Source organism: Rhinopithecus roxellana, chromosome 1 (assembly GCF_007565055.1).
Source record: "Rhinopithecus roxellana isolate Shanxi Qingling chromosome 1, ASM756505v1, whole genome shotgun sequence".
Taxonomy (NCBI): Eukaryota; Metazoa; Chordata; class Mammalia; order Primates; family Cercopithecidae; genus Rhinopithecus; species Rhinopithecus roxellana.
This window is the reverse complement of record NC_044549.1, coordinates 55,929,168-55,942,265: the sequence shown is the minus strand read 5'-3', so window position 1 is coordinate 55,942,265 and position 13,098 is coordinate 55,929,168. Positions and strand designations below refer to the sequence as shown.

The 13,098-nt window shown below is 56.4% G+C and overlaps 1 protein-coding gene across 2 annotated transcripts; it reads right to left on the bottom strand.

Moving 5' to 3' along the window:
* Positions 1-2,702: 2,702 nt before the first annotated feature.
* On the bottom strand, positions 2,703-12,375 carry C1H3orf18 (chromosome 1 C3orf18 homolog). 2 transcript variants are annotated; one of them, XM_030936193.1, is made up of 5 exons: positions 12,024-12,375; positions 10,072-10,696; positions 6,343-6,368; positions 5,540-5,687; positions 2,703-4,405 (listed from the first exon to the last, which is right to left on the bottom strand). In XM_030936193.1, exons 2-5 carry the CDS (start codon positions 10,303-10,305, stop codon positions 4,325-4,327), a joined length of 489 nt encoding a protein of 162 aa, XP_030792053.1. In that variant the 5' UTR covers positions 10,306-10,696; positions 12,024-12,375; the 3' UTR covers positions 2,703-4,324. The 2 variants fall into 2 exon arrangements, with proteins under 2 accessions (XP_030792053.1, XP_030792016.1); XM_030936156.1 differs by having other exon boundaries at positions 10,072-10,467.
* Between the last annotated feature and the right edge of the window lie 723 nt (positions 12,376-13,098).

The following is a 13,098-nucleotide window of genomic DNA, read 5'->3' as shown; positions in this document are numbered from 1 at the left end:
ATCCCAGCAGAACCCTGAGAGAGAGGGATTCTTCAAAGCTGAGGGCAGACCTGAGAAGCAGGTCCTCCTCCTCTACCCAGTAGAAGGTCTCTTTGACACAGACTGCTTTCCCCAGGCCAGGGGCTGGGAAAAGGAAACCACCTTCCCAGATAGGTCTCAGTTCCGCCTCCCTCTCTGCTTCCCCGACAGACTCTCTCTTGGGCTGAAGCCCTAGAGTTTTCTCTGGGGCGAGGGAGGCGACACCCACTTCTTGTTCCTCCCTGTATGCCTGCTGCCCTTCCCCTAGCTCCCTCGGGTTGGGGGAGAGGGGCAGGGAGTTGTTCCTGGGGAGCATTGACACCTGCCCTGATCTTCCACTCGCAGCACCAAAGCACCTAGGGTGAGGGGGCAGGGATTGCTGCCAGGGCTCTGAGGGCTGAGGGGAGGTGACAGAAGGTGCCACAGGCAGACCCAGGCCCAGGTGGGAGGGCATCCTGGTCCCACCCCACCTAAGGGGTCTCCATGCTCTCCCTCTCCCTTCCTCCTTTTCCTGCAGCTGATGTCTACATACTTCTTGTTCTTTTCTCAGCAATTCTGGCCTTTTAGAGTGTCCTCTGGGTGACTAAGGCCCCCTGTCCTGAGCCCTCAGAGGACAAGTTGTGTGGGGATGTCAAAACAGCGTCTCCTGGGGTTCCCCCAGATATCATTGACCACAGCTCTCCACATTGAGGCCTGCTGAGGGGTGCAGCTGGGCAGGATGGGGCGGGGGTGTCTGCCCTCAGCCTATAAAATCCCTAGGCACACCCTGCCCCCACCCCACCTTCTTTTTCCTACAGCTGTAGATATAGAGATATATAGACCTATAGAATGTGTGTTATGTGTGTACACACACACACACACACACACACACACACCTTTTTTCCTATTTGACATCTGTCTCCTCTATCTAGAATGGAAATGCAGAGTCTAGGTTGGTTCACCCTCAGGACTGTGATGCCAGGCTCATGATAGACACTTAGCAATGTTTCTGGAAGGAATCCATAGCAAGGTCAGGCTGCTCTACTGGAGTTTCTGGGCCCTCCCCCACAAGAACTTTCCTTTATATTCTGTAGGCGTCCCCAGTGCCTGCCTGCAGCCAGGCAATGGGATTATTTCATTCACTTTGGCTCAAATGAATTCATTTCACTCTATTAAACAAGAAGATGGCCTCTGAAGGCGCCAAGCCACGTCTTCAGATACCACCTACTGCAAACTGCCCAACTTCTGAGCCCAAGTCCTGGTTGCTACTCCCAAGGAAGGGTTTTACTTATGGAAGAGTGTGTGGGTGTGTGTGTGTGTGGGGGGGGGGGGGTGTATTGTTGGGCAAGGGGCATTTCTCAAAGGGTCCCATTTAACAGTCAATTTCAGGAGCAGTGAGGCAGGCAGGCGACTCCATCTCATTCCACTGCCTGGCTGAGGGTGGTGAGCACATCAGGCTCAAGGCCTCAAGGAGGACACGCCAACCAGAACCTTTCATCCCAATATTTATTGACCCCACACTCTGGAAGACCTGGGAACTTGGTTTTCCTGAAGGACTGGGAATAAGAGATAGAGAGAAGGTGGGTGGATTGGGGAGAAGGTGCCTCTGAGGGCACAAGAGGTACGAACAGGGGCCCTGGCACCCAGAGAGTCTGCTGCCCTGTGCACATCATCTAGCCAAGCCCGCTCTGCAGGAGAGGGGCATGGGGCAGGCAGCAGGAGCGGATAGGCACTGGGGTCCTCCTGGAGCCACTGTCCAGGTCCTGGTCCCTGGAAGCCAGCCTTACTCTACAGGCCCCGTTTCTTCAGGATCCCCCAGATGCTGGGTCTTCTGCAGCTCCCACATCCCTAGGCTGAAGGGCCACCCAACAGGAAGGGAAGACACAGCCCACCACCACCTCTCCTCTCACTCCATGCCCCTCCAGAATCCTGCCAATCTGTTGAGGGAAGGAGACCTCTTCCAAAGATCAAGGCCACCACTGACAGGCTGAGCTGTGGCCCCAGTGTGGTTGGTCCGTGGGCACACGGCCCTCCCCTCACCTAAGGCCCTGTCTCCCAGCCCCTTCCTCTAGCTCAGCCCTCCATCGTGGAACTGGTGGGGGCTCACCCACCCCTTATTTCCATGACGCTGGCCTGAAGGCTCAGTTCTCTGGGGAGGGCCTGGATGTCACTTAGAGTTCTGGTTTGTGGGACTTTCAGGGCTAAAACTGGAATAGTCCTGGGAAAAGCAGGATGGCTGGTCACCCTAGTGTCATTCTCCCCCAAACCCTTCTGAACCCTGCAGGTGGGTTCCACACAGATGACCCTAATGGCTTCCCACCCCTCACCCTTCCCCTGTACCCTTGTGCTCCAGAAAAAGCCACACTGTTCTGCTTCCTTTTGTGTTTCAGACGCAGCTCCTATGGGTCCTGAGGCGCCATACCTCCCCCAGGGAACTTGGGGCTCAAGCCTCCTTCCTCCCCCAGTCCCACAAGGTCCTGTCCAGTTGACCTTTCCACCCTAGGGGGTGGCAGGTCTTGGGACCCCAAGCCCCAACGCAACCTTGAAGTCAGGGCCAGAGGCATTTCCTCCGACGGCTCAAGAGAAACCTGGGCTGCCACCTCCTAGCTGTGATCCAAGCAACTATCCCCAGGCCCCCCACAGCCCCTCACCCATCCTGCCCCTCCTGGGGTTCCACACCCCAAGTGTCACAGGCTCACACTCTCTCCATGTAAACATCTTCATTACATCTTTAATGCTCTCACATGGAGCTGCTCTGGGTTAAATTACAGCTGTATCCTAAATTCCTGGCAGCCTCCAGTCGGCTCAAGTGCTAACATATTTATAGCATTTAGAGGAGGGAATAAATCCAGAACCTTCCTCATGGGGGCTTCCTAGGCCCTTCCCTCCTGACACGTGGCATTTGCCCAATGGAAGGTCTGCACACACTACCCCTGCATCCCCTCCAACCAGCGGCGGACAGTGATGGTGGAGAGGCTGGGCACGGGACATGCCTCTGTGCATGCTTGTGTGTATACGTATGCCCAGCGTAAAAAGATGCCCCGCTCTTGGGGTCTGTCTCTGCCCAATGCCTTGCCAGGACCCCTGGCATCAGCCCTGACCCTCCAAGGCTTATGGAGAGGCAAGTGCAGGGACCCATCTCCCCACTCTCTAAACACTGAATGGCTCTTCCCATAGATGGGATGGAGGTGGGAAATTCATAGACTAGGTTTTATAGATATTTTTCTGAGGTGCAATCCCTCACTCGATTTCAGGCAGTCGTAACTGCCCCCTCTAGCCTGCAGCCTGTGATTACTGCCCTCAGACCAACAGCCTCTCCCAACCCCAGATCCTCAGTAGAGCCCAAGACAGGGAGCCGCTTTCAGAAGCAGGTGAGCCTAGTGAAGCAATGCAGTGGAGAGAGAAACCCTGCCGTGCATGCTTCCCTCTTCCCTGCAGTCCCTGAAGACTGAAGGCAGAGAAGATAGCCTACCCTGATGCTCCGCTACATACCATGGGGTACAGGTCGACTTGGAGGGTGGGGCCAATGTGGACAATCTCATCCTGCCCTCTGTGCTGGGACAGGCACGTCTGCCCACGGGCACACTCATGCACATACATGAGGCCTCTCGGCAGGTCTGCGGGGGCTGCATCTTTCCACTTCTGTTCCCCTACTTCCTTCCCCCTTAGCTCCCATCCTAGCTTGGCCCCAGTAACATCTGGTTGCCAAGGATGGGTGGTTGGGAGACCTCCTGGACCCTCTGTAGTATGGATGGACCCTGGGTGTAAACTGTCCTTCTCCTGGCATCCTTGCATACTGGGCAGTTTCAGCTCCATCTCTGGGCTTCTCAGGGCCCATAACAGGTGCTGCCCTACCCTGTCCCTACAACTTGGGTGGTTTCCTCTCCCCACCCCAGAGGAGGCTCCAGATTCCAAAAAACAGGTCTTTCCCTAACAGAGGGAAACCTCCCCTTTCCTCCCCCAATTCCTCCCACTCCGTATCTCCCCCGATTTCCTCCACGTTAGTGGGGCAGACCCTAATGTGAGCAATCTGGACAGGGGATGAGGAAGCCAGCAGAGGCTCTTGACCTTCTCAGCATGAGGGATGCCCTTTGTGCCAGGGCCTTCAGGTCAGGAGAAGTCAGTGGTCAGAAGTCCAGCCTGGCCAGGGCCCTCTCTTAGAGCCTAGAGTCAGCAGGTGGGTCTGGAGAACAGCTGGGGCCTGGCAGGGCCCTCTCGTGTCTTGGCAGGGCAGGTCCTCAGAGTAGGTCTTGACAATCAGGGAGTGGGGAGCTCTGTGGGCACCACGGCGGGTCTCTATCAGAAGTTCAGGCTTGTCCCAGGCCATTCACGCATGGATGGCATTGGCCACATCGGTAAACACCAGCCGGCTGGGCCTCTGCAGTGGGCCCTGGGAGGGCAGAGTAGTCTGCAGGAAGACAGGCAGAGGCATCAGAGACCATGGGCAAGGCCATGCATTCACTGGCCCGGTCACCTCCACCCTCACTTCCTGGTGCCTGCTTATGCTTGGCACCAGCAATGGTTTCTGCCTGGAATGCCCTCCCTGCAAGCTCAGCCTAGAAATACTACTTGCTCAGATGACTCCTCCCCAGCTTGCCCTGTCACCTTGGAGGCACTTACTGTGTTGATTTAATTACACATGCATTGCCTTTTCCCAGCGGGGGATCAGAGGGCAGGACTCTGTACCCCCAAGCCCTAGCACAGGGCCTGGCACAGGGAGGAACATGGAAACAAGTGTCAGTGCGAGTTCCTGAATATCCCAAGGGGGCAATATATTCTGACCCAGGTGATGCAGAACCTTTGGCAAAACCAAAGGGTCTTCAGACTCCCAGCCTGGATTCTTTCTGAGCCCAAGAAGATGCAAAGAGGCTGGATGAGTCAGGGGCAGGTCAGGCCTGCTGATGGTGCTCTGGCCCGTGGGGATTTGGGGGAATGGTAGCAAATGGTCAGGCAGCCCAGTGGCTACAGCAGGATGGCCACACAGGCACCTATCCCTTTGGACACAGGAGGCAAGTTTGGCTGGGATCTTCACATGCCTGGGTCTGTCAGCCACTGGGAATCTACCAGCCTACTCAGAGGTACTGCTGCCCAAGAGTCTGACCCCATCCACAACCCACTCAGGGCCACGGACTCTCAGGAAGCAGAGGAACCTGGGGTCCTAGCCACCAACAATCTCCCCCATTAGTCCTTTCCTACTTTCCTAACCAGTATATGGGGGCACACGGGGCAAGAATTAGGATTTTCACTTGTGGATGAGAACACTGAAGCTCAGAGATGCCAGTGGGTCTCCCAAGATCAGCAGGCTATGAGGCAGAGCCAGGCTGGATCCCAGGACTGCCTCAGCCTGGCCTTGTGCTGTGAGTTTGTGTGTGGCCCCAGAGCAATCTGACCACTTTCTGAACAAATCTGGCAAAAGCCATGTACCCAATACCTGCCATCTGACCAGAAGGCAGGTGCTAGAAAGCTGCATGAGAAGGAGGGAGGGTGAGGATGGAGGACAAAGGACGCTGCAGGCGGGTTGGGGAGCCTGGTCAGTGCCCACCTTGCCCTGCATGGCCTGCACAGAAGTGGCAGCCTGCACAGAGGCGGCGTCCCGCCCATGTTCCAGCAGCTCCTGCTCCAACTCATCTTGTTCCTCCATGGGGTCGAAGTTGTACATGGGCATGAGCTGGTGGCGTAGCTTCTCCAGCCTGGGGATGGGGGCAAAGGCTGCTGGGGACAGAGCAGGCCCTTCCCCTCCCAGCAGCCCTCCAGGCCTTGCCTGCTGACTAGCTGAGCCATAGCACACAACCATGCTTAGGGCCTTAAGATTTCCCTTGAAATGAGAACAAATGACAGACATTTCTGCACCTATAGTACCAGTTCAATCCCTTAAATGGGTAGCCAGGGAGGCAGCAGTTATCCTCCAGGGTAATGCCATAGGCCAAGTAGCTGTCATCCATGGGCCCTACAGGGATCACCTAGGTTAGGGCCTTGCTGTAATCCACAGCGTCTGAGTCTCAGGTGGGGTTGGGGAGCCAGTAGCAGTCAGCTCAGAGCAGCAGGGCAAGGGTGGTGGGCAGTTGGGTGGGAGTAATCCCAGCCTTCCCCCTCCCTGCCCATCCCCAATCCCAGGGTTATACCCAGTTATCTAGAATCCTCACACCTGCCTGCCCTGTGTGTAAGATCCTTGTGGGAGGGGGGCCCTCAACCCTCCCCAAAGGAAAGTGGTCACCCCCAACTGTGAATGGGCAGAAGAGGCCTTGACTCCCTGACCAGCTTTTCACCCACTTCCCTCAGACCCCAGCCCAGCACTGCCCATGGGCTTGAGATTTGGTTGGGATTTTGGTTGGGGTGGGGAATTACCTCTTCTTCTTCCTGATGTACAAAACCTGCAAGAGAAGGAGCAGCATCAAATGGCAAGGAGAGGAGGCCCTGAGGAACCCAGCAGCCCTTCTGGATGGGGACATGCTGAGGCTGACGAATAAGAGACCCGTGGGTCCCCATCCTAATGACACATACACCCCCCGTTCATCTTCATGCCTCCTTTTTTCTTTCTTTTTTTTGAGACAGAGTCTCACTCTGTCACCCAGGCTGGAGTGCAGTGGCACAATCTCAGCTCACTGCAACCTCCACTCCCAGGTTCAAGTGATTCTCCTGCCTCAGCCTCCCAAGTAGTTGGGAGGGTGTGCACCACCACACCTGGCTAATTTTTATAATTTTAGCAGGGATGGGGTTTCACCATGTTGGCCAGGCTGGTCTTGAACTCCTGACCTCGAGATCAGCCCGCCTTGGCCTCCTACAGTGCTGGGATTGCAGGCGTGAGCCCCCGTGCCCGCCCCATGCCTCCTTTTGACATTGTAGCTGCAGACAGTGCCCAGGCTGAGTTTGGGGACTCAGAGGCTCCCTCCAGCCTGGGAGCCCATACAGTTAGGCCCAGCCTGGGGACTGGTGGGCCCCAACTATTGGCTGAGCTGCCAATACTAACTGTAGCTCCAGCCACTCAGCACCCACCTGTGGCTCCCCAGGGCTGAAGAGGAAAGGGAAGACTTCAGCACGTACCCTCCCCTCAACTCTTCCCAGGCCCAAAGCCACATGCAGGCAAAAAGTAAAGGGACCAGGTAAGGTGGTGCATGCCTGTAGTCCCAGTTACTCAAGAGTCTGAGGCAGGAGGATCTCTTGAGCCCAGGAGTTCGAGTCCAGCCTGGGCAACATACTGACACCCCGTCTCTATAACAACAAAAAGAACCAGGGACAGGCAGTGGCCAGACTCTGTAGTGTGTAGAGCAGTGGCTCTAGGCAAGGCCCTGAGCTGGTGGTCTCTGGAGTTCCTACGGGAGGCTGACGGCTCCCAGTGGACGAAGGTAGGGGTGGGGGACCGGAGCCCCTAGGCATCAGCCCAGGTCAACCTCCCAAAGCTCTGATGCAAGAGGAACCCCTGAGGTCCGGTCCCCCAATATACAACCTTAAAGATGAGGGCCTAGGCAGCCTGAGTAAACATCTAGGACCTCTAGGTCAGAGCAAGAAACCCTGTACAATGCACTGAGGAGAGGAAGGAAGCGGGTAACAACTGGGGGACCACCTTGGGTAGGGAATCCAGGGACTTCTGCCATCATCCTGCTGTTCCCTAAACTGGCAGTTTCTGACTACCAGGAGCATGACTACCTCTGCCTGGGGGAAAGCACAGCCCTGTGGTTTCCTCCAAATCCTCCCACATTCTTTGTGGCCCATTCACAGCTTGAATCTGGTTTGGTTTCCAGCCTGGCCCAGAGCTCCTCCTGCAGGACCCCCAAACCTAAAAAGAAACTGGGGTATCGGTCCTCATTCTCCCCTCCTGTCCAGGGTCCCATGTAGGGGTGCTCCCTTGCTCTCCTGTGGGTAGGCTGCGACAGGAACTCTGGGATCTTCTGGCCCAGGCCCTGCCACCATGAGCAAGTGGATCCAGCCCCAGCCCCAGCCCCTGTGGTCCCCACCTCTCAGCCCTTGCCCCAAGCCCACCTCCCTCCCCTGAGACCCTGGGATTCAGAAGGATCTACAGAAAAGGCCAGAACTTTTACCCAATTTCCATGCCTTTTCCCCTGTTCCTCAGCTAACACCCACCCCCACACCTTCCTTTCCAAATCTTCTCTACCCTTCACTGTCCAGCAGGTGCAGCCCCGCCTCCTCCAGGAACCTCCCCCACCACTGATCCTGGTCTGCCCGTGCCAAGCACTTTTCCCTCCTGGGTAAGGCAGAAAGCCTGGTGCAGATTTGCTCCTCCTTGTACCCACGGCCCTCCTTGAGGCTGGCATCGGGGAGAGGAAGCAGCACTTAGTGAGCACCTCTGGGCCTGTCTACAGTCCCCAGGAGCTATCTTCTGCCCTCCGCTGCCTTTGTCCTATGAGCTTCCTACCTCTCTGATTTTGGCAAGCGGGCCATCCACCCAGGCCTTCTGAATGTTCCTCTAGAACAAAGAGTAAGAAAGCGTTCTCAAGTTCCAAGGACAAAACCTTTCACTGAGAGTAAAGAGGGCAGTTTCTAGGCCCCATTTTGCCCTTAAGGGTGCCTCCATCTGCTTACCCACTGCATGGGTGCCAAGGGAAAACACTGGCATCCTGCTTTACCCCCACCCAGGAGACCTCTCAGGCCCTGGCCTCATTCTGCCTATGCTGCACCCTGGGCCTGCTTCCTGGCTGGCAGTTGCTCCCTGGCAGCAATCTGGAGCCTGTGGGGCCCATATGGCAACCCTGGTTTAACAGCAGCTCCAACCAGGCCATGATGGACCATCCACAGCCCTACTTGTCAGAGCAACATGCTCCTGAGCCCAAGGCCAGCCATCAGAGCCTGCAAGGGGCAGTGGGCAGAATCCTACCATTGCCAGGCACACTGGGGAACTTCAGGGGCACCCCATTCTCCCTAGTCTCAGCCTGCATGATCTCCAGTGGTCCCTCAGTGACATTCTGAGTGTCCATGTATCATCTTAGGGGGACAGCCCATATCCTTAGGGACTGACACCAGATCAAGAGGCGTCACACTCACTGCTGGATGATACCTGCAGCCCTCTCCCCAGCCCCCTTCCTTCCTGATGGCTGCCACCTCCACCCCTTCTCATGACACGGAGGCCAGGCTTGCACTTTGAGGTCTCAACTCTAATTTTGCTTCTCAGTTGTCCCTAACCACCCAGCCTGGAAAGCTCCTGCTTTCCTGCTTGAGTCCCCAAGTCAGTCCCTGCAGGCTTCCCTTGGAACCCTTGGTTTTTATGTTTCCTGCTTCCTGTAAGAACCACAGGGCAGGACCTTGTCTTCCTAGCCTCTGTTGGGTCCCAAAGGCCTGGTCCAGGGCAGGTACACTCAGTAAAGTGAATAAATGAATGTTCACTGCCAACAGCCTCCCAGGCGCAGATCAGCTCACCCAGACTCTGCTGCCCACAGTCCACATCAACCACCTTTAAGCCTCTTCTCCTATTGTAACCCCATACCCACTGCCCTAACTGTCCTGCTGGCTGCTCACAGAACCTCCTGTCTGCCTCCAAACTTTTGCCCATCAGGACCCTCCACTTGGAACTCCCGGACTACTATGTGGCCCTCACCACCCAGCTCAAGACACCATGTAATTCCCGAGAACTTTTTCTGTTTCTTCCAGTTGGAAGCATTGTCTCTCTGGTCTCTGGTCTCTGGGCCCCAATGGACAAATCTCTGTGAGAGAGGAGGACCGCACTCGCATTAATAGATTGTTGGCTGGGCGAAGAGGCTCATGCCTGTAATCCCAGCACTTTGGGAGGCTGACGGGGGCAGATCACTTGAGGCCAGGAGTTCAAGACCAGCCTGACCAACATAACGAAACCCCATCTCTACTAAAAATACAAAAAATTAGCCAGGCATGGCAGCTCACACCTGTAATCCCAGCTACTTGGGAGGCTGAGGCAGCAGACTCGCTTAAGCCCAGGAGGTAGAGGTTGCAGTGAGCCGAGATCGAGCCGTTGCACTCCAGCCTGGATGACGGAGCAAGACTCTGTCTCAAAAACAACAACAACAACAACCAGACTGTCTTCTGATTGAACAGGTTCTCTATAAATCTAAACACTGATTATCCTCCCCCAGCCTACCCCAGTCTCACCATGGCCACAGCCAGGCCTATCACCGTGATGATCCCAAAGGACAGAAGCATGGTACCCATGCCGGCCGTGCCACCAGCCGCATCAGGGATTCTGGTGTCATTAAAGGTGGTGGCCTCTGGGCTGAGGGTAGTGGTCTCGGAGGCTGGCCCATCTGTGGCAGGTTCCAGGTCAGACTCAGAGGTGGGTGGGCGGCTGCTGAACCAGCCCCTAGCAGATGCGGTCCTGGAGTTCATGCTGACGCGGAGAGGGCCCTGGCTGAGAGGCTGCCTGAGGCCAGTCAACCTGCCCACTCACTCCTGACTCCGGAGTGCCCCAGCCTGTGGTTCTTGCCACCTGTGGTGGTCACCTGCACAGCCACCTCCTTGGATAAAGGGAGCCCCCTGCCTTCCTGGGTGCTAGAAAGGAAAGAATAAGAAACATAAGGCTGAGGACAGGGACTCAGTAGTGAGATGGAGTCTCTGTAGGTTCTGAAAGCACTGGTGAGGTAAAGGTTTGAGGGCAAGGATGAGGGCAAGTTCAGGAGGCATTAGGACACATACTTTACATATCTATGGTACCCCTGTTTTTAGGAACAAAACTGAAGCCCTGCATCCTCTGTGGATAAGATGATCATAGTGATCAAACCTGGAAGATATGAAAGACAGCAGGGATGTTTGAAAGAAAAGGTCTCCCTCCCCTGATCAAAAACTCCCCCCAACCTGTGTCCCCATATCCCCCACCACCCCACATCCACCGCCTCATTCCCTGCCTCCCACATCCCTCATCCTGCTTGGGGAAAAAATACCACAGCTTTTTCCTTTCCTGTAGGGAAACACTTGCCCAAGAGTCAGACAAGCCTGTCTTTGAAACCTAGCTCAGCCGCTTAACTAGTGATCCCTGGAAAGTCACTCCACCTCTCTCTGTCTCCGTTTTCCTGAGTCTACAGGGTCATGGGGTTACAGAAATGGCAGAACAAACAGGTCTCAAAGAAAGACTTAGCTCAGCACAACCCCCATCCACAGTAAGAATCCACTACATGTTAGATTTTCTCCCCATGGCCAACCCAGTCACAAAGGGGAGCCATGGGAGCCCCTGGAACCAGTCCACTGTGTGGTCGAGACTATGCTTGGAGTGTGGGTGGAGGCTGATGTGGAAAGACCAGAAGACAAGAAGGAGAGAGAGACTCTGGTTCTTTGGCCGGGCTTCTCTGCAGGCTCTCAGGGACATTGGACTGCCCTCCCCACCCACCAACAATAGAGGGGCTGCTAGGGTCAAGAAGAAAGGCGAGGCAGGAACGGAGCTCCCAGTTTGGGTGCCTTCTCTTCCTTTACCCTCCTCCTCTGTTAGCAGAAGGTGAGAGATTTGTCCAGTGAAGAGGGCCCTGGTTAAGGTGGGGTGGGAAGAGGTCCCAGCCAAGCTGCAGACGGGGCGGCCTAGGGAGAGGAAGGATACCTAGCTCATGGGTGCACACGTCCCTTTCTGTGCTGGTTCATGGGCATTAGTGGGGGTGCCTCCCTGTGCAGATGCATGTACGTGTGTGAGGTGTGTACACAGCTCTGGTGGCCCCTGAGGAAGGGGCAAGGCTGGCAGAGGGTTATTGGGTAGAAAGGCTCATCCCTCTTTGTCTTCTCCCTCCAGCTAGGCTGGGCACATAGGAAGTCCTGGGTTCTTTTCTTGGCTTTGCAACTGATCCCGGGCGTGACCTTGGGCCAAACCCTTAACTCTGGGGCTCTGTTTACATCGCCTCCCAAAGGAGAGAAGGGGCCCTACTGACCACTTTCCAGGCCTGCCTCAGGGTCCAAAGGGTAAGGGAAGGAAACCAGGGCGAAAGGGGTCGGCACCGCGACCTTCGAGAACCCGCATGCCGTTCTCCACCAGGTCTCTCAGTCCTCCCTGTCCCAATCCCTATGCCCGCCTCCGCGACCCTGTGATGCCTCCCTTCTTGCACAGGAGCAGCGACCTCAGCACTTACTTAATCCTCTCCCGGCGCCGAGCTCAGTTGGAGAGGCTGGGGGTGGTAGTGACTGGCAGGAGGCCGGGGCGGGGGGAACCCCCAGGCCCGGCGTCGGGGGCTGCGGGTCCGACCAGAGGTCCACCCTCCCTGCAAGCTCCGAGCCGCTGGCCAGGCCCACTACTGCGCACCGGCCTCAGCTGCGAGCGCTGGCTCGGCCGGCCTGAGCCAGGGTGGGTGAGCCAGGGTGGGTGAGCCAGGGTGGGTAGCGCCGGGACCCACGGCGGGGGTGGGGCCGGGCGGAGCAGCCTCGGGGGATCCCCAAAGCTACAGCGCCTTGCCTCACTGCACGCTCCGCGTCCCCGGTCCCCGATTGGCTGTCGGGCCTAGAGCCCGCCCAGAATTGGACTGTTCGCTTGTCGCTCGGGTCTGGCTCCACCCCTAGAGGGATCCTGGAGCCTGGCGCCTGGAGCCTGGTTGCAGTTTTTAGAGAGTACCCTTGACCGCGTGGCCTCCGCTGAAGTTGGGCCGGGGACCGTGCGTGGCTAGGTCCTTCCCGGGCCAGACCTCGGGACCCCTGCCAGCTACCCGTGCCAGGACAGACTCACGCCCCCAAAACGCGGATGTACAGAGGAGACTTGGGGAGAGCAGTGGACTGGAAGTCCTTGAGCCTGCACTGAACTCTGGCTGACTTTGTGACCTTGAAGAAATTACTTTTCCCTTCCCGAACCTTGGCTTTCTACTCAGATGGGTCCTCTGGTGTGAGGGTTCTTGGCAAATGACTCCAACCCCGGGCTAGAAATGGGGAATCTTCGTCCAGAGAAGTTGAGAGTGGGGCGGATTTATTATTGGGCACCCCGACCCAGGCAAGTCTACATATACCCTCACAATAGCTTCCATCCACAGCATGATCATCTCAGGGAAGGAGCCCTCAGATACTCCTAATCCGCCGGTTTTCAAAGGAGATTATGGGGGTCACAGGGTAGCCTGGTACAAATGCGAACGCTCCTGTGTCTCCTGGTCTGGGAAGGAGCCAGGGAAACAGCATGTTTAATAGTTTAAGGCCTGGCGTGGTGGCTCACGCCTGTAATCCCAA